General features: G+C 36.2%; 1 protein-coding gene across 7 annotated transcripts in view; it reads left to right on the forward strand.

Annotated features, from left to right (window-relative positions):
* Nucleotides 1-19722, forward strand: part of INPP5F (inositol polyphosphate-5-phosphatase F) — an 84176-nt gene that overhangs the window by 25282 nt on the left and 39172 nt on the right. For all 7 annotated transcript variants that reach the window (XR_014018988.1, XR_014018989.1, XM_081268073.1 and 4 more), the window contains exon 3: nucleotides 18830-18966. Coding sequence is in view for 5 of the 7 variants with exons in the window: in XM_081268073.1 (XP_081124199.1) it covers nucleotides 18830-18966 (137 nt within the window). In the remaining 2 variants the exon portion in view is untranslated. The remainder of the gene's footprint in view (nucleotides 1-18829; nucleotides 18967-19722) is intronic.

Here is a 19722-nt window from a genome sequence, read left to right on the forward strand (position 1 = left end):
TCTGCATCCCTTTTTTCATTTTGAGTCAGGGTCTCATTAAGTTGCTGAGGCTGGCCTGAATTTGTGGTCCTCTTGCCTCAGCCTGCTGAGTAGCTAGGATTACAGGTATGTGCCATTATGCCTGGCTGTTCTTTTACTTTTATTGTTTATTTTTGAGATTTATTCATGTTCATGTATGAAATTGGAATTCCGTATTTTCCCTATTATATGAAGATATCATGATTTGTCCTTTTTCCTGTCATTGGGTAATTAAATTGTTTCTTCTTTTTTCTCCCTCTATTAGAAATAAAACTGCTTTGAGCATTGTTGTATATTCTGTCTTTGGTAGGTTAAAAAAAAAATTCTTTCAACATAGAGGAGAAAAGCATTTAGTCATTCTGTAACCAGGCTAAGTATTTTAATGACACTCTTCTACCTGTCCACATTTACATACATATATTTTAATTCATTTACATGCTGACAGGATAATTTCACAGCTGGATGTTCTGAGCTAAAATTCATTTTCTATTATTTAAATGACACGTATGAAACTTCTGAGTTAGTTTTCTTTAATTTCAGTCACATCTTGGAGCAGTGAATAAATCACTGCAATCAGTCAGGAGACCAGGATTCAAGCTCCATTTATTAGCTTTGTGATAGAGGGGAACTTACCCGTTTCATTTGTTGTTATATAATAAGCCATCCCAAAGCTATGGCTCAAAAAGAACAACAACGTATAATGTCTCATGATTCTGTGGTCTGATTAAGTGACTCTTCTATTCTTCTTTTCTCTTCTGTTGATTGGGGTTCTTCATGCAGCAGCCATGGGTTTGCCCAGATTGCTTTGGTTTGCCTTCATGTGGCCTGTCTATGGGTCTCATCACACAGGGCATCTCACTGGGTCCTTCTCCCTCTTCTAGAGAACCTGGACTTCCTTTCAAAGTTGTGACTGGGTACCAGGAAGACAGACCTCAAAGTGTAAGGGTCTCTACTTCTTAAGCTGTACAAGAGTAAAAGTAACTGTTTTATTTCTGTAGTGTATTGTGTGCCAAATGAGATAACATACCTGAAGGTTCTTAGTAAATTAAATACCACTATTTTATCAAGACTCTCTTTGTGATTCAAACCTATCAGGTTAAGCAAAAACAAATTTTTTATAAGGAATCCAAGGGACCAAAGTTGGAAGTGGATATTGTACAGGATCTGAGATTATTTTCTTGGAGTGGGTCTCTAACTACCACCTCTCCCTATACATCTCCTTCATTCTTTTCTTTTTTTTAAATATATTTTTTTAGTTGTTGACCTTTATTTTATTTTATTTATTTTTTACTTATGTGTATATGGTGTTGAGAATTGAACCCAGTGCCTCACACTGAGCCCCAGCCCCATCGTTCTTTTCTTTTTTGGGCTTTTTCTATTTTTGTGCATATAGGAAAAAAAAATCTTTCTTTAATGGAATTGCACCCTTGTGCCTCAAATCAACATCTGTAATCAGTGGAGACTGACCAGCAATCAAAAAGAATTGAATAGTGAGTTTGATTCAGACTCCTGGAAAAGAGACTTATTGGCCTAGCTTTTCCAAAGGCTTTTCCTGGTCACCTCAAGTGCTTCATAGGCCCACCCCCCTGAGGTGGGAGTAGCAGTCAGAGCAGGAGGGTTTGGACTTGACAGACAACCCCAAAGAAGTCTCCTATCAGCAGAGTACAAATATAAATTAGTGACTTCCAAATTTATGATGCAGTGAATGTCCCGGCATCTGTGGTCAACCTGTTTATATGTCCTTTTCTTCCTTGTTTCCTTGCTTTTCTTTTGTCCTAGAATAGGAGGTTGACAAGCAGTGAAAGTACCTGTGGGGGATGTTTTGGAAGAGGGAGGGGAGGGGAGTAGAGCGAACTATAGAAAGAAAATATAGAAAAGGAAAGAAAGGCACGGAAAATCTTTAAATTTCTAACCCAATCCTCAGATCTCACCCTTGCCCCCAACCTTGTCACATCACTTAACAGGTTTGTTTCTGAAGAAAGGGAGCCAACAGGAAGCAAAAATTCTTTTCAGGGCCCTCTGTTGTTCTTTCTTTCCCTCTACTGCCCTCTCTGTGTCATTCCGCCCCCAGCTTCTTGCCCTTGAGCCTCGTCTTTCTCTTCTTGTTTTCCCTGTCATTCTTATTTTCAAGGATCATCCCATCCTCTCCATGTGCCCTACTAACACTTTTGCTGAGAGTTAGACTGGCCCGAAGGAGCTGTGTTTCAGAACTGAGCAAATCACTTTGGGGGCATTTACCCATGGGAACATCTTATCTTTGTGGGGTGGGGAGAGGAGAAAGGGAATAAAATGCCTGTGCTTAAACTCTCTTTCACTCCTGTTTCCCTCCTACTGATTCTCTACATATTAATGTACAAATTTTTGTTCTTGCCTAGGGTGATGGGAACATAAATTTATTTGAACAAATGTCATTGACAGTCTTAAAATGGCGTGGGTGAGCTATGCCACTGTTCCTGATTGTCAGCTCTGAGGAATGTAGCAGGCTCTCGTGATTTAGGAATGGTATTAGTTTGCTAGGGCTGCCAGAGCAGAGTGTCACAGACTGGGTGGCTTAAACAATAGATTTTTATTTTTTTAAATTTCAGAGGTCAGAAGTGGAGGAAATCAAGGTGTGAGCAGGGTTGGTTTCTTTAGAGTCCTCTCTCCTTGGCTTGCAGGTGGCTGTATTCTTCCAGTCTTCCTCTGTAACTGTGTCTAAATTTCCTCATATTATAATGAATCACACTCCCTGTATTGGATTAGAGTCCACCCTAATGAACTCATTTTAACATAATTACCCTTTTAAAACCTTAGCTCCAAATACAGCCACATTCTGTGGAACTGGGGATTAGAATTTCAGTTTATAAATGTTGATGATTCAGACCATAATAGGAACCTAATGTCCATTGAAATGTTTACTACAAAGTGTTTCAAAGAGAATACCCTCTGTTCTAATACTGCTGATTCCTGTTTCTTACCTTTATTTCATTCACAGTGTGATAGGCCATTTTCCAAATGTCATTGACCAGGCACCCACTGCAGAGGTGGATTAATCCTGAAAGATCCCATGATATTCTTGGGTCTGAGCACTTCATCTAAACCCCAAGATGATATTTCCTTGACAATATTATTGTGAGGATTTAATGAAACACACTGAGTTCTTGGTCATAGTAAGCAGTGTATACTGATATGAACATTTTTCTTTTAAGATCATAAGACATGTCAGATACTTGATTAGAGAACCACCTATATATACAATTTTGAAAAAATTTTAAACTTAGACTATTTTTCTAATGTTAATATTTGCTGAAACTGTTATGATAATGAGTCAGTAAAAATTGTGAAAAGTAATGCTTTTAGTAGTAAAAATATTAGTAGCATTAGTGGAAGCTAGATTTCATAATCTGTATACCCCTTTAAAAATATATATGTTGGAAGAATTTTTTTTAATATTTTTTTTAAAGAGAGAGTGAGAGGGGGGGGGAGAGAGAGAGAGAGAGAGAGAGACTTTTTAATATTTATTTTTTAGTTCTCGGCGGACACAACATCTTTGTTTGTATGTGGTGCTGAGGATCAAACCCGGGCCGCACGCATGCCAGACGAGCGCGCTATCGCTTGAGCCACATCCCCAGCCCATGTTGGAAGAATTTTTAAAGTAGTTTTCCTTGTGTTATCTCAACCATGGGCTGATAATTGCCCACTCATTTAAGCAAACTCTACCAAAATAATTGTTCTATAATTAACCATAGTGCCAAGAAAATATTGTTTAGAACTCTTGACCTGTTTTTTAGGTTGTAAGGCTTCTTCAGACATTTGCTGGCCGGTGGGCTTTCAAGCCAGGTTATCACATAGTCTCTCTCCAACAGCTTGAATGTGTCTGGCTTTGTTTTGGCCAGTTGAAATTTATTAATATGAGGAACAGAAAATAGGAGGGATAAATGATGTACCAAATAAATAAAACTCCAAGAAAAACAATAATTTTTTATTTACGTTCAGGAGTAAGTAAGAATGATAGTGAAATTTTTCCTCAGAGTTGTAATTACATGTTAGTTTTTTGTCTGTTCTCTTTCTGAAGGATAAGGTGTGAGAAGACAGGGCCTGGGCTTTCTGTCTGTTTTGCTCATTTGCTGTGTTCCTATGTGCATTTTGAATATTTTTGAATATTCAAAAATATTCAGTAAGTACTTATCAATTTAAAAGATATGGAGTGCTTACTGTGTGTCAACACCTGCATTCAGTACAGAGGGCTGCTGGGTGAATAAAACTTGAGCTTCCAGGATTGTAGGCTTGAATGTGAGCAAAATCATTAATTACCTAATCACAGTTTTGTTAGTATAGACTTAAGCTTCTGAAGAAAAGTGTGGGTACTGTTGGCCTGTGTTGGAAGCCACTGTGAACAGGAGCTATGTACACACCTTTAAGTCCTGAGTAAAGGGGTACTGAACAGTTATTGCACCCCACAATACATTGGACTTTTACCCTGGCTCAAATAGTGAGGTGTGGCTCCAAGAGTGGACTTCACCCGGTAGGGTTGAGTTATACCCACCTGTTCCTTGGTAATCCTACCCCTTTGCCCTTTTTGGGATAGAATGTCCCATGGAACCTCCCCTTGTGTGTCCCCTATATAAGAATAAAGAATCTTAGTGGCTCTCTTTCTTTCCATGGACCCCTAAGGTCACAGAGCTGTCCCTAGATTTTAAAAAGGTACTTCTAAGTGTTTGCATGCTTTCTTTTACCGTTTTCTTAAGTTATTGGAATAATCAGAATTTGTGAACACAGCATAGGTCGCCAACTTGGATAGATGGTGATAGGCCTGACTGGTAAGGTTGGGGTGAAAGATATCCCTGAGTAAGTAATGGATGACTCAAGACTTGGAGAATTGAGTATGTGGGATATGGGCTGATGGACAAGGATGGTGGATGGTGGGAAGAGTGAAAGGCAAGGAAGTGAGGAGAGATGGTACATGGCCTTTTAAGTAGCTGTGTAAATGCCCACATGATTGATATGTTTTTATCACTTATTTTCTTTGTAATGCCCAGAGTATAGCCATATATCCACACAGACATCCATGAAAAAAATTGCTTTAGGCTGGAGATTTTAAATGGATCATCAAAGCTCTTCAAGTTAAAATGCATTTTGAAGACTGAGGAGAGGATAAGCTCAATTAGGGTAATGTATTTGAATTTAAAAAGCCCAGAAATTCACTAGCAAAGATATAAATCCCATGATATATTCAGAAATAGTTTGAGGAGAAAATTGTCTTTATTAATTTGGTAATAGAGTCTCTTTGTTTAGTAATTAAGTGAATGACTCCTCATAACACTGAACAATCACAGACAAAATTCACTGAAGTAGATCTCATTCATTAAATAGTACTCACCATCTGCTCTTCCTCCACTTTTGAAGTGTTGAAGATGTCTCCCAATTATTAAGATGGTAAGATGCGTTATGCATATGATTTTAGAATTGATTTTAGTCTTCTTATCTTTCTTGCTATGGCACTGATGACAAGAAATGTATGTTTTAGTGATGAGTGACTTAAGTGGTACTAGCATTATTTTAGTACTTGCCTATAAAGCCACTGGAAAACTCTTACTCCTCAAGGGCATCAGAAAGGAACAGAAATGCCAGGCCCTGGGCCCTGTGGACCAGGCAGGAAGTGGTTGGTGTGAGAGGATTTACTTTCTTTGACATCTTCTCATCTATTTGTATTTATTTATTTATTTTTTCCACTTCCCTCTTGTTCACTTTACTCTCTCCTCAGGTCTTAGCCCAGGTGCTGAATGCTCCATCTTTTTCTCTTTGCTCCTCTCAGCTTGTTCCATTTTTTTTTTTTTAAATTCATTAGAGTTTCTCTCTTCTCTTGACTCTAATCTGAGCTCCAGTTGGGTAGAAACAATGCTTGATCTAGTCATGTGATGTGACTCAGAGTAATGAGGTTTCTCAGAGTGTTGTTTAACAAGCATGCTACTTATTTCTGTATTTGTCTCTCACACACACTGGGGATTTAACCACGGGGGGTGGGGTGGGGGCTTTACCAATGAGCTATATCGCTGGCCCTTTTATTTTTTAATTTTGAGACAGGGTTTCATTAAGTTGTGTAATGTCTCACTAATTTGCTGGGCTCTTTCAGCCTCACCCTCTCTAAGTTGCTGGGGTTACAGGCATGTGCCACTGTTCCCTGCTAGGATTCTTGTATTTTTAGGCAGAGATACTTTAAAGGCAGGCCAACTTTCACCATAATATTGTAATTTCATTCTTTTTTCTGGTCACAATTTGTTTATTCCTGAACTCCAGTTGTTTTCCCCAGGAATTTTTAATTAATTAATTTTTAAATAATTATTATTATTTTTGGGGGTGGTACTAGAGATTGAACCAAGGGGCACTCTACCACTGATACATCCCCAACCTTTTTTATATTATTTTGAGAAAGGGTCTTACTACATTTCTTAGGTTGTCCTCAAAGTTGGGATCCTCTTGCTGCAGCCTCCTGAGTCTCTGGGTTTATAGTCATGAATCATTATGCCCAACTTCTCCACTGTTTCCTGTGGCATCAATAGCAAAAATTTGGTTTTTTTACCTCAGAAAGAGTGGAAATTTTTTATGATAAGATGACTGTATGGGCCACTTATAAGGTTGCTTTTTATATTTATTCCTTCCTTTATATTCCTGGATTTTAAAAATCTTATTGAACATCTTAAAATAATCCCATTCAGATTATTATGAGGGCTAGCTGTGTTTAAGAGGATTCTTGGTAAATGTAATAACTTCTCAGCAGTGGCACAAATCCTTGTAGTAATCATCAAATTTTCACTATTACACACACACAATTATATACATGTATATAATATATGCATATATATGTATATATGTACATGTATTTGTATGTATAATTGGTGCTTATTATCCTAAGTAGTTATATTCTAAAAAGTCACCACAAATTCCAGATGTGGTGAGTATTGAACCATTGTTCCTATGAGAAACACAGGCTTACATTTTTGCCAGCTGCCAATCACATTTTGGTCAACCATTCAACATATGAACTTGTATTATGTGTGTTTGTTTTTTTAGTGGGGGACTTGAACCCAGGATCTCAAGTTATGTGCTCTACCTCTGAGCTATGTCCATAACCCCTTATTTATTTATCTATTTGAAGATAGGGTCTTGTTAAGGCTGTGCTTGAACTTGTTTTTTTTTTTTTGTTTGTTTGTTTGTTTTGTTTTGTTTTTTTGGTGCTGGGGATCGAACTCAAGCACTTTACCAACTGAGCTATATCCCCAGCCCCTGTGCTTGAACTTGTGATCCTCCTGGTTCAGCGTCCGGAGTAGCTGAGGTAATAGGTGTGTGCCATCATATCCTGCTTTATGTCTGTTTTTATTTAAAGATATTTAATATTTATTATTGATTTGATGATGATTATTGAACTGATGACCAACAACATAACTAATACCCAAATGAAGCTTATCCAACATACATTTTGTCTGTAAGGCACATTACAGTAGATAACATTGAGCACTATTTTTTGTTGTTGGTTTTTTTGGGGGGAGTACCAGGGATTGAACTTAGGGGCACTTAACCACTGAGCCACATCCCCAACCATATTTTGTATTTTAGGGTCTCACTGAGTTGCTTAGTGCCTTGCCATTGCTAAGGCTGGCTTTGAACCTACAATCCTCCTGCCTCAGCCTCCTGAGCCTCTGGGATTATAAGTGTGGCACTGTGCCCAGCTGAGCAATATGTTTTGATATTTTATTTTTATTTTGTATTTTATTTTGTACCAGGGATTAAACTAACTTGGGGACACTTAACCACTGAGCCATATCCACACCACCCACCTTTTGTTTTTCAAAAGATCTTTTTTTAAAATTTTAAAATTTGTTATTTTTTATTTATTTATTTTTATGTGGTGCCAAGGATTGAACCCAGGGCTTCGTATGTGCTAGGCAAGCGCTCTACCACTGAGCCACAACCCCAGCCTCCCCCTGTCCTTTTTTGTATTTTATTTACAGACAGGGTCTCACTGAGTTGCTTAGGGTCTCACTGAGTTGCTGAGACTGGCTTTGAACTTTTGATCCTCCTGCCTCCATCTCCTGAGCTGCTGGGATTACAGGTGTGCTCCACCATGCCTGGCTTAATGTCATTTTAAGCAGTGCAAAATCAACAAAAAGCATTAAAATGCAGAATGTATGCCACTAAATTGACTGGAAAATGGGTACTTGTTTGCAGATTGGACACTCATTTGGAAGAGCATTGCCTTATTTGACTCATCTGGGAACATGTACATCAGGTGGCTCAAATTTTTCAGTATTCTGTGTGTATTTATGAATGTCTGCCAAAGTGTAGCTAGTATTTTTTTAATATTTATTTTTCAGTTTTCAGTGGACACAACATCTTTGTTTTATTTTTTATGAGGTGCTGAGGATCGAACCCAGCGCCCTGCACATGCCAGGCGAGCGTGCTACCGCTTGAGCCACATCTCCAGCCCCTGTAGCTAGTATTGATTTGGGGATTGCAAATAAATTTTGTCAAGTAGGGAAATTCACAAGTAAGAATCTGTGAATAATAAGGGTCAATTGTATGTATATATAACCTGATTTTAATTAATCGTGCCCAGTAAGGGTTATTGAGGGCAAAACATTGCTTAACTGACTTGGTTATCAGGTTTGTCACTGGCTGGGAACTTGAGTCCATTTGCCTAGGAATCAGTCATCTCCAACCTTGAAGCATTCTTATGCCCCTTTTCAAAGCACAAGATTATCTTCATGGTGATGAACTTGAGTCATGAATAAAAATTGATTATTTTTACTATGCTGGCATTTAATATTGAGGGACAATATATAATATGGTCAATTTTTAAATAAATATTTAAGAAAACATCTTAGCACTTCAGGGGGGATAAGGTATAGTTATCAGGGAAATGTACTTTTATATAGAAAATTATTTTGCCCAATGATACTTTATAAGTTAGACTTTTCTAGTTTTTAAATACTTTTTTTTTTTTCAGTACTGGGGATTGAACCCAGCAATGCTTTACCAATGAGCTACATCCTCAGTGCTTTTTATTTTGAGTCATGGTCTCCTTAAATTGCTTAGGCTGGCCTCTAACTTATGATCCTTCTGCTTCAGCCTCCTGAGTAGCTAGGATCAGAAGCTCAATGCCACTGTGCTTGGAGCCTTTTCTCTCTCTCTCTCTCTCTCTCTCTCTCTCTCTCTCTTTCTCTCTTTTAACTTGGGGGCTATTTTGTTCTACATATAGGCTACTATAATGATTATGATATCTAAAGATACATTTCAGTTATTTCCATTAAAACATAAATCCTACAGTCTTGTAATTCAGAAGGTAGAAAAGTTTATAAACCATTTTGTCAATAATGAAGAAACTCTGGCTTTGAAGCCATATGGTGAGTTAGAAACCGTGTGTGTGTGTGTGGGGGGGGGGGTAGTTGGGATTGATCTAGCCCTTTTTTATTTTGAGATAATGTCTAATTATGTTGCCCACGCTGGCCTGGAACTTGTAATCCTCCTGCCTCAGCCTCCTGAGTAGCTGGGATTATAGGCATGCATGACCATATCCAGCTGTGCATTTTTTAATTTGAAGACGGAAAAAATTTATCTTTGCAAAATTGTCTCCCCTTTCCCTATGTTTGACGGTTGACTAAGGGTCTTTCTAGGGTGACTGGCTATTTTTGGAATCAAGTTTTACAGACCAATGAATGTATTTGTAATTTATATTGTCATCCAGCTAATCTGGATTATTAGCTATTATTAATAGCTTTTATTCATGGAGTATTTTTCTGAGTCCTTTATATGTATTATTTTAGCCCTAAAATAAAACTCAGGAAGAAGGTTTCATTGTTAGTTTCATTTATAGATGAAGAAACTGAGGGACGGAGAATAATTTGTTTAGTTTCTCAGAATTAAGAGGGAAGACCAGGCTTCTAACTCCACATATGGCTTCAAAGCCAGAGTTTCGTATTTAATTTTATGGCATATCCTTTTTAGGGTTTTAACTTCAGTTCTAAACTTCACAGGTTAAACTGAATATCCTTGTAATTGCACTCTTCGTTATTTTTGAAATTAAAAATGTCTCGTCTTAGATCTCTCCCCATGAATCATCAGTCTTCTATAAACCCATACTTACATTGTTCTATTGCTTAGTAGGCTTTCCTATCAAGAAATATTGAATGGCTACTATGTGTGGAAGATGAACAAATCTATAATTAGCTTTAGTCACTGAAAGCAAGTGATGTACTTTTAGTAACCAGATACCTGACGTTGAAAAAAAAAAAGTAGCGTGGTGTTGTGGTACTATTACTTGTTATTCCACATAATTGATGTATGGTGTTTCTTGAAATATACTCAGGAATAATATGATGCTCTATTTCCACTAGGAAAAAAAGGTATTTCTTATAGTTTAAAAAATGTAAATGAATTTAAATATAAACCAAAAAATATTGTATTAAATATACCATGAATTCATATATTTAGTAGAAATTTAAGTTCATGCATATTTGCAGAAAACCTACTTTACAGACTCATGCTTATATTCATAAAAATGTAAAATGAAGTAAGTTTTATGTGCATTTATGTGCATTTGTTTTTTTTTTAAACAAATCTTCCTACCAAAGATTTGTTTAAAAAAATTATGTTAAATTGGAACATAATTTGTTTTGGAATAAGCTATTAAGATACCCCATTTTTAGATTCTCTTAGAATGTATAGCTTGTTAATATAATACTATATAGTTCTGTCTTAGTCTCTTTGGGCTGCTATAACAGTTTTCCATGTATCAGTTGACTTATAAACAGTATTTATTTCTTACACTTCTGGAGACTGGGAAGTCCAAGGTTAAAATACCAGGAGACTTGGTATCTGATGAGAGTTTACTTTCTAATTCATAGATGGTCTCTTCTCATGAGACTTTGCATGGCAGCAGAAACAAAGGATCTCTTCTAGTTCTCTTTATGTTTTTAAATTTTTTTCTGGTTTTCTTTTATTAAGATACTAATTCTTTACTGTGAGGCTGAAGCCCTCATAACTTAATCATCTACCAAAGTTCCTACATCCTAATGCAATCATATTAGGGGTTAGAATTTCAGCACATGAATTTAGGGGTGACAAACATATAGCCTACAGTATTTCACCCTGGCCAGCCAACCCTATTCATGTTCTTTTCACATGCAAAATACATTCATTGCATCCTGGCAGCCCTCAAATCTTATCTTGTTCCAACATCAGTTGTAAACTCTAAAATCCAAAGTCTCATCCAAACATCATCTAAATCAGGTATGAGTGAGACTCAAGATATGATTCATCCTGAGGCAAATTGTTCTTCAGCTGCAAACCTGTGAAGCCAAACAAGTTACATGCTTCCTAAATTCACTAATGGGGATAGGCATATGATAGGCAGTTTCATTCCAGAAAAGAGAAAAAAGAAAGGGGTAATGGAGCCAGTCCAAACTAAACTCCTTGAGATCTTAAGGCTTGAGAATAACCCTCTTGGGTTAGTTTTGTACCCTAAGCATATTAAAGTAGAAGATCCCACCTTCCAAATCTACTTAGATAAAAGTCCTGCCTTCAAAATTCTACTCAAGAAGGGTTGCAATCCTGGGGCTCTGCAGAGTGGGCTTATTTGTGGCTTTGGGTAGAGACTGTCTAGCCTGTTAAAAGTCAGTCAGTAGTCCTCTCTTTTGGAACCAAGGATACAACCCTGATGATCTTCAAATCACCTACAGGGTTATTCTTCCCTTATTTTGAACAATAGTGCACATTCTTATCAAATAGCTCTATGATTGTCTTGTAAAAATCTAAAAGATCTGACAGTCCTCCTTTCAACTCCTTCCTTGAAGCTTAAACTGGCAATTTTCTTGCTGTCTTGGCTAATTAAATCTGTGGTTCACAACCATGCTGATTTCCATTAATATTTTCTCCTTAATGCCTTTCTCTTTTTTGTCAATATGGATAAGCTGAAATTTTTTCAAATCTTTAAGTTTTGCTGCTTCTTTTTTGCTTAATAATTCTGTATTTAAGTCATATCTGTCTTCTTGAATTTTACTGTGATCAGTCAGGAGGAACAAAGCCATTACATTTTACTTAGAAATAACTTTAGTTGCTAGGTGTGGTGGTGTATGCCTGTACCCCAGTGATTGGGAGGCTAAGGCAGGAGGATCACAAGTTTGAGACCAGCCAGAGCAACTTAGTGATACCCTATCTCAAAATAAAAAGGACTGGGGATATAGTGGTAAAGCATCCTTGGATTCAATCCCCAGTACTAACAAAAAACAACAAAAACAAACCCCAGAAAAACAAAGGTTTGGCTAAATATTCAGTTTGTGTGTGTGTGTGTGTGTGTGTGTGTGTGTATGTGTGTGTGTTGGGGGAGGGTTGGTTGGGGCTTTAACTCAGGGGTGCTTTACAACTGAGCTATAACCCCAGCCCTTTTAAAAATTTATTTATTTTTATTTTGAGACAGAGCCTCAATAAGTTGCTTAAGGTCTCTCTAAGTTGCTGAGGCTGGTCTCAAACTTGTGATCTTCTTGTCTTAGCCTCCTAAGGGTTATGGGCATGCACCACTGTGCCTGGCTTCTTCACACATTTTAAAAAATGAGGTCAAGAAACACAATCAGAAGTCTTCTCCATCTTTCTTGAAACTTTTTGGTTGTGCTTTGCAGATTGATTGAACCTAGGGCCTCCCACATACTTGGCAAGTGCTCCACTACAGATCTACACCCATAGCCCAGAGGTGTAGCTTAGCAACAGACTAGAATTTATGATGCGATAAATGCCAAGAGTTTTCCAGAACCATCTAATTCTGGAAAACTAATTGGTTGGACATTGCCACAGTTTCAAGGACTTTGAACCCCAAGGGGAAAATATAAAGAAAACTATCCTTGGGTGCCTCATAGTAAAATGGATGAAAATTAAAAGCAAATAGAACTCAAAGAAGCCAAAGATAAAATACACATTAAAGATGTGTATTAGGCCTTGAGAGAAACAATGGAAACCAAGAAGAGAATAGAATAACATCTTCAAGGTGCCTGTTTACAATTTTCTATCTTCAAAAATTAAAATAAAGACATTTTGAACCAGACAACTTCTGAGAGAATTTGTTACTGCTGGTCTCTGAACTTAAAAAAAAAAAAATTACCAGAGTTTTTCAGGCAAAAGGAAAATGATACCCAGTGGGAGTGTGGGGATGTAGGAAGGAATGAAGATTAATGGAAAGGGGAAATAAGTGGGTAAATGTAAATGAATTTGGCTCCATACTGTGTTTAATTTCATGTAGAATTAAAATACACAACAATAACAACAATAGAGTTAAAAGAGGTTGGTACTCTTAAGGTCCTTTCACTGTTTAGGAACCGTACAAATACTAATTTACATTAGATTTGTGTAAGGTGGGGTTCATCCCCTACAGTATAACTACTAGCAGAATAATAAAAGATTATAAAAAGCTAACAAAGTGGAGAAATGGGATAATTATATTTAAAAACTTAAAAGAAGTCAAGAAAAAGTAGGTACGGAATAGGTGGGAAAAACAGTAAGATGAAAGAATGATTCTTAAACATATTGGTAATGACATTACATATAAAACACAAAGATTTTCACATGGGAAGAACAAAATCCATCTACATGCTGCTTTCAAGACAAACACTTTATATGGTATGTAAGTACAGAAAAGTTGAAAGTAAAAGAACTTCAAAAGACCTGTGCAAACATTAACCTAGTGAAAACTGATGCAGTGTTGCAAATATCAAAATAGACTGTAAGGCAAAAAGTGTATATATATATATATATATATATATATATATATATATAGAGAGAGAGAGAGAGAGAGAGAGAGAGAGACTTTTCAGATAATAATGTTCAAGTCATTAGAATGATATAACAAATTTTATAGCTGGGTTGGGGATTTAGCTCATGTTGGAGGGGTAGAGTACATGCATGAGGCTCTGGATTTGATCCTTAGCACTGAAAAAAAAAAGAAAAAATTATATATACTGAAGCATAACCTCAAAATATATAGAGAACAGTGAGTCATTTGGCTTACATTTTTTAGTTTAGATATCAATTTGAAATGATAGGGAAACATGCAAGTGTTCTTACTGGCAACTTAACAAAAGAAGGAAAGGTGAGCAGAGTATAATATCTCTTTTTCTTACCAGCACTTGGTGCAAATGTAGAGAGACTTCTGTGGCTCTTTAAGGCATAAACAACAGAAGCCCTTAAACAAATTAAATCTTATTTGAGTATTCATTATCTTATTAAATAAATAAATAAATCTTATTTGAGTATTTTTTGCGTATTATGTTGCAAAAAGACTTTGGAGTAGCTAATATCTACCTTTGTCTTTGGGTAGTCTTTATTAGCATGTCCTTATAGTTATAAATTCTCTTGTGCTGGCTCTCGTAATCACACAGCTATATGAATGCTGAGGAAGTTGAGTACTCCGTTTTGATGGTCTAGGAGATATAACTTGGTGGCCTCAGGAATCTAGCCTGTAGTATTGGGCCACACCAAGGAGGTAAACGTGAGAATCATTAGCAAACAAACCTTCTCTTCTTATTTTTACCTTTGTTTATAATGTAAAAGTTTGTAGACAGCTAAATTAGAAAGTGTTCAAAAGGCAGTGAAAATACAACCTATATAATAATAAGTTATGGTTACAAGTAATTTTTAACTCTTAAGGACTAATGCCAAGAATGGTAACCATTTACTCTTCTGTTCTGCTTATATGAGAGAATTAATATAGTGGGGTTTGGACTAAAGAATTTCCATAGAGTCGGTAATAGTGGCCAAAGGGACGTTAGTTTTATCTGTAATGTTTAAAACTTTAAAAAATGGAATATATTTACATATTCCTTATATTATTAACATTTAATAAAAATGATTGCTGAGATGTCTTGTTGAATAAATGCATATCTTTTCTATATGACAATAGGATGGATAACCTTTTTTTCCTAAGTAAGGATGGATAACCTTATTTAGAAATATGTAGATGCAATACTTCCTAGGGGTGAGGTCATGAGTAGGGAGATATGATGGGTTAATTTTATGTGTCAACTTGACTAGGAAGGATTCCCAGATAGCTATTAAAATAGTATTTCTGGTGTGTGTCTGACAGTGTTTCCAGAAGAGACTGGCATTTGAATTGGTAGATTGAATAAAACTCTGCCCTCACCAATGTAGGTAGGCATCATCCAATCCATTGAGGGCTGGAATAGAACAAAAAGAAGGGAAAAGAGTGAATTCTTTTTCTTTGAGACAGAACATCCATCTATTCCTGTCCATCGGAGCTCCTGGTTCTCAGGCCTTTCATCTTAAACTATCCTGGTTCTTCAGTCTTTGGAATTGGACTTGGGACTTATATGTTGGCTTCTCTGGACTTAGACTGAGTTATACCATCAATTTTAGTGGTTTTCCAGTTTGCAGATGACACATCGAAGGACTTCTTTGCTCCTGTAATCTCTTGAGCAATTCCTGTGATGTATCTCCTCTTAGGTATATCTACAAGTATTCTGCTGGTTTGTTTCTTTGGGAACCTGACTAGAACAGAAGAAGACATTTTTGTCTCCCCAAATTGAATGAAAATTTTTGTCCTAAGTATCTTCAACCCCTTTTAATTGAATAGGGCAATTATTATTATAATTTATTGTAAAGTTCAATACTGAGCTTTATTCAGCCTCTTCTAGGGCTATTGTTTTAGCTTGCTCTGTTGTTCATGTTTTTCAAGATACCTGCTTCCTAATCGGTTTTCTTATCTTGCTAGGGAGGTTAGACTTTCTTGTCTTTCTTTTCCTGGAGAACAGTGTTATAAAATTGACTCCTTCCCATTTTATAGGTTAAAACCTTGAAAAAAACATCTTTATGCCATCAGATCTTTCTAGATTAAATTACCTTTTGATTCTTTGTAAAACTGTGTATCCCAATCTCAACATTGAAACTTTAGCAGAACCAAGTTTCTTTTCCAGGTGGGTAATGTAAATTGATACAATAGCTTTGATGCTTTTAAAATTTTTTTATCATAATATTGTGCCTGATATATACTGGGGTTGCTAAACAGTAGTGGTGCTATACTTTCACATTTGTCTTATTTTAAAACTCAAAGTCTAAAAACTATATTTGGATCATTTAACCATGTAACTTAACAGACACATTTCTGCTGGATTTCTCAGGCTTTCAGGGAAGTAGTGGTGTTTTATTCAACCTAATGCAAAATAATTACCAGACTAGAGATTACTATTGTTTTCCATGAGGCTTTATGCTTGTTTTATTTTTCTAAAGTGAATTAATTTGCCTGAAAACAACTCAATGTTCAATGCATTATTTCCCTTTTCATTTCATTAGGATAATTTTGATTATTGCTTCAAACAGCACTCCAGATAGCTACATATTTTCACTAATATTGATACATTTCAAGAATTAAAAGGGGGTTGGGGTTGTGGCTCAGTGATAGAGTGCTTGCCCTAGTGCTTGCCTAGTGAGACACTGGGTTTGATCCTCAGCAACACATGAAAACGAACGTAGAGTGCTGGCCTAGCATGTGTGAAGCACTGCGTTCAATCCTGAGCACTACATAAAAATAAATAAATAAATAAAACAAAGAGTAATGTGTCAATCTACAACTAAAAAATATTTTTTAAAAAATGAATAAAATGAAGGAATTGTGTTCATCTACAACTGGAAAAAAATAGGAAGTTATATATGTACAAGATTTTCCCCAAGTAGCATTATTTATAATGGAAACAAATTTGAAGTGATCTAAAATTCTACAAGTTGAAAAAAGGCTAAATAAATTATGGTAATTTTGTACAATAAAATATTATGTACTATATTTTTAAAAAACTGAATGAAGACTCTAAATAGTGTGATGAAAAGATGTTCAAGACATTAGGTACGGAATTTTGTGGTATCCTTTTTATGCAGACAATGGGGATTTTATACATAGTAATCATTTGTTTATTAATACATAAACTCTGTTACTATTAGTGAAGCTTTCCACAGTTTCTTTAATGCTTGCTTAGCATGCACAAGGCACTGAGTTCAATTACCAGCACTGCCAAAAAACCAAAACCAAAACAAAACAAAAACCAACCAAATAAAATAAGTATAGCATAGTATGTACATAAACTAGTAACATAGTCATTTATCAAACATATCAAGTATTATGTACTGTTCATAATTGTATTTTTTTCTGTTACTGGGGATTGAACCAGAGGTGTTTTACCACTGAGCTATATCCTTAGCCCTTAAACATTTTTTGTTTTTAAGACAAGATTTTACTAAATTGCCCAGGCCATCCTTGAACATACATTTTCCCTACTTCAGCTCTCAAATAGCTGGAATAATAGGTACCACCACACCTAGCTGTATATACTATATTTTTATATGTCTAGCAGCATACTAGGTTTGTTTACACCAGCATCACTACAAACATGTGACTACATGCTGCACTATAACATTATGACATGACTAGGTGATAAGAATTTTTCAGCTCCATTATAATCTTATGGGACCATTGTCATGGACTGACTCATTATGTGGAAGCTGACTGTATAGCCATTTTAAAGCTAGCTTTTTTTTTTTATTGCTGTGACCAAAAGACATGACAAGAACCATAGAGGAGGATTCAGAGGTTCAGTCCATGGTTGGCTGACTCCATAGCTCTGGACCCAGGATGAGGTAGAACATCATGGCAGAAGGGCATGACGGAGGAAAACAGCTCAGAACATGGCAACCAGGAAGCAGAATAGCTTTTCTCACCAGAGACAAAATATAAACCCTAAAGTCTCACCCCCAGTGACCTACTTCCTCCAGCCACATCCTACTTTCCTACAGTTACCACCTAGTTAATCCATATCAGTGGATTAATCTATTGGTTAGGTTACAGTTATCTATTCATTTCATCTTTGAAAATTCTTACATTGTCTCACACATGAGCTTTTGAGAGATACCTCATGTATAAACCAAATAGTCACATTATATGTAAATAATATATCCAGTTTATCCACTTACTAATGCATCCAGGAATCATTCCTGATCAGTTCATAGAACACTTTAACATTCAATGAAAGTACTGCAAAAAATATTTATTGGCATTCAGCTGTTTATTATGAATCATAAACTTTATTATGTGTTTGGTTTATTATGCATTAGGTGCTTTGTAACTTTGATCTATGTCTGATTAATTTCCCAGCTCATGGTAGATCCTCAGTTAATGTTTAATGATAACAGATGGTGAAATGGCCTATTTATAGCTGCATAGTACTTGATTGTATGGATGTGCCATAGTTTATTCAACCACTCTCTTGTGTCTGGGCACTTAGGTTGTTCCTATACTGTATTTTGCAATTACAGACTGCTGCAATGAATAGGCTGGAGAGTGTATACTTTTGTTGTTGAGGTGTATCTTCAGGGTAAATTCCCAAGAGTGGGATTGCTGGGTTAAAAGGTAAGTGTGCATATTGTGTTATTAGGTATTGCTAAATTTCCCTTCAGAAGAGTTGTGTCTGTTGGTATTCCCATCGGCACTGTTGTATGAGAGAGAGTATTGGTTTCCCTATAGCCTTACCAGCAAACATGTTGTCATAACATTTAATTATCCCTGATCCAATGAGTGAGAATGGCATCACATGTTGTTCTAATTTACATTTTTCTTTGTGTGAGATTGAATCTCTTCATGTTTAAGGGCTATTTTTGTATCTTTGTTGTGTTTTACTTTAAAAAGTTGTATCTGATACATTTTTTGTTATCATTAGGTCATTCACCTTCAATTTGCCAGGACGGTAATACTCTATAAATACCAGACATTAATACAACTTTTCTCTTTCAGATCTCCCATGGTGGCTTATTCTAATTCGGCAGAAAGCATTGGTGGGCAAACTCCCAGGAGACCATGAAGTCTGTAAAGTTACCAAAATTGCTGTGATATCACTTTCAGAAATGGAACCTCAGGATCTGGAGCTAGAGGTAAGGTGAAATCAAGGGAGATTCTATGGGAACCTGATGAAATGTAATAGCAAATATAAGGATCTGGTTCAATAGACAAGGAACATACATTTTAAGAGCTGGATAATATCTTTAAAATAGTTTAATCCTGTGTTTTTCAAAGTTCATTTTAGTATTAGAACCCTTGCTTCAGAAACTTTAAAATCCAGTATGTAAGACACATGCAAGCTGAGCCCCTTTAGTTGAGGTGGTGTTGGGGTTGAGGATCATTGGGGTCTTGCTCACTTGACTTCTCTGGAAAAGCTACCTTCCACTTCTAGGGAGCCCTGGTGCTTTGCACAATTCAGTTTGAAAACTCCTGATTTAGTGGGAGAGGAGTCAAGAATGGGATATTTAACTTTTACTTGGTCTTCTTTCTTATATATATATGTGTGTGTGTGTGTGTGTGTGTGTGTGTGTGTGTATGGGTGGGTTTGTATATATATGTATGTATATATATGTACATATATATATATATATATATGTATATATATTTTTTGTGTAAAAAATTTCTAAGCATTTGTTACTCTTATAGTTTTAAAAGGAAGTTTTTTTAAAGAAGGAAAACCACTGCTGTAGTATAGTCTTGTATAGTCTTTTCATTTTCCAGGGGAGAAACCAAGCCCACAAGTAGAGTGACTTAAGGCCAAAATAATAATATTGCATAGGACAAGTGGTTTTTCACCACAAGGTGCTGCCTCCAATAGTATTTATAGATGTCTGCTATTGGTATGGGGA

Source organism: Spermophilus citellus (assembly GCF_964194105.1).
Source record: "Spermophilus citellus genome assembly, chromosome: 15".
Lineage (NCBI taxonomy): Eukaryota > Metazoa > Chordata > Mammalia > Rodentia > Sciuridae > Spermophilus > Spermophilus citellus.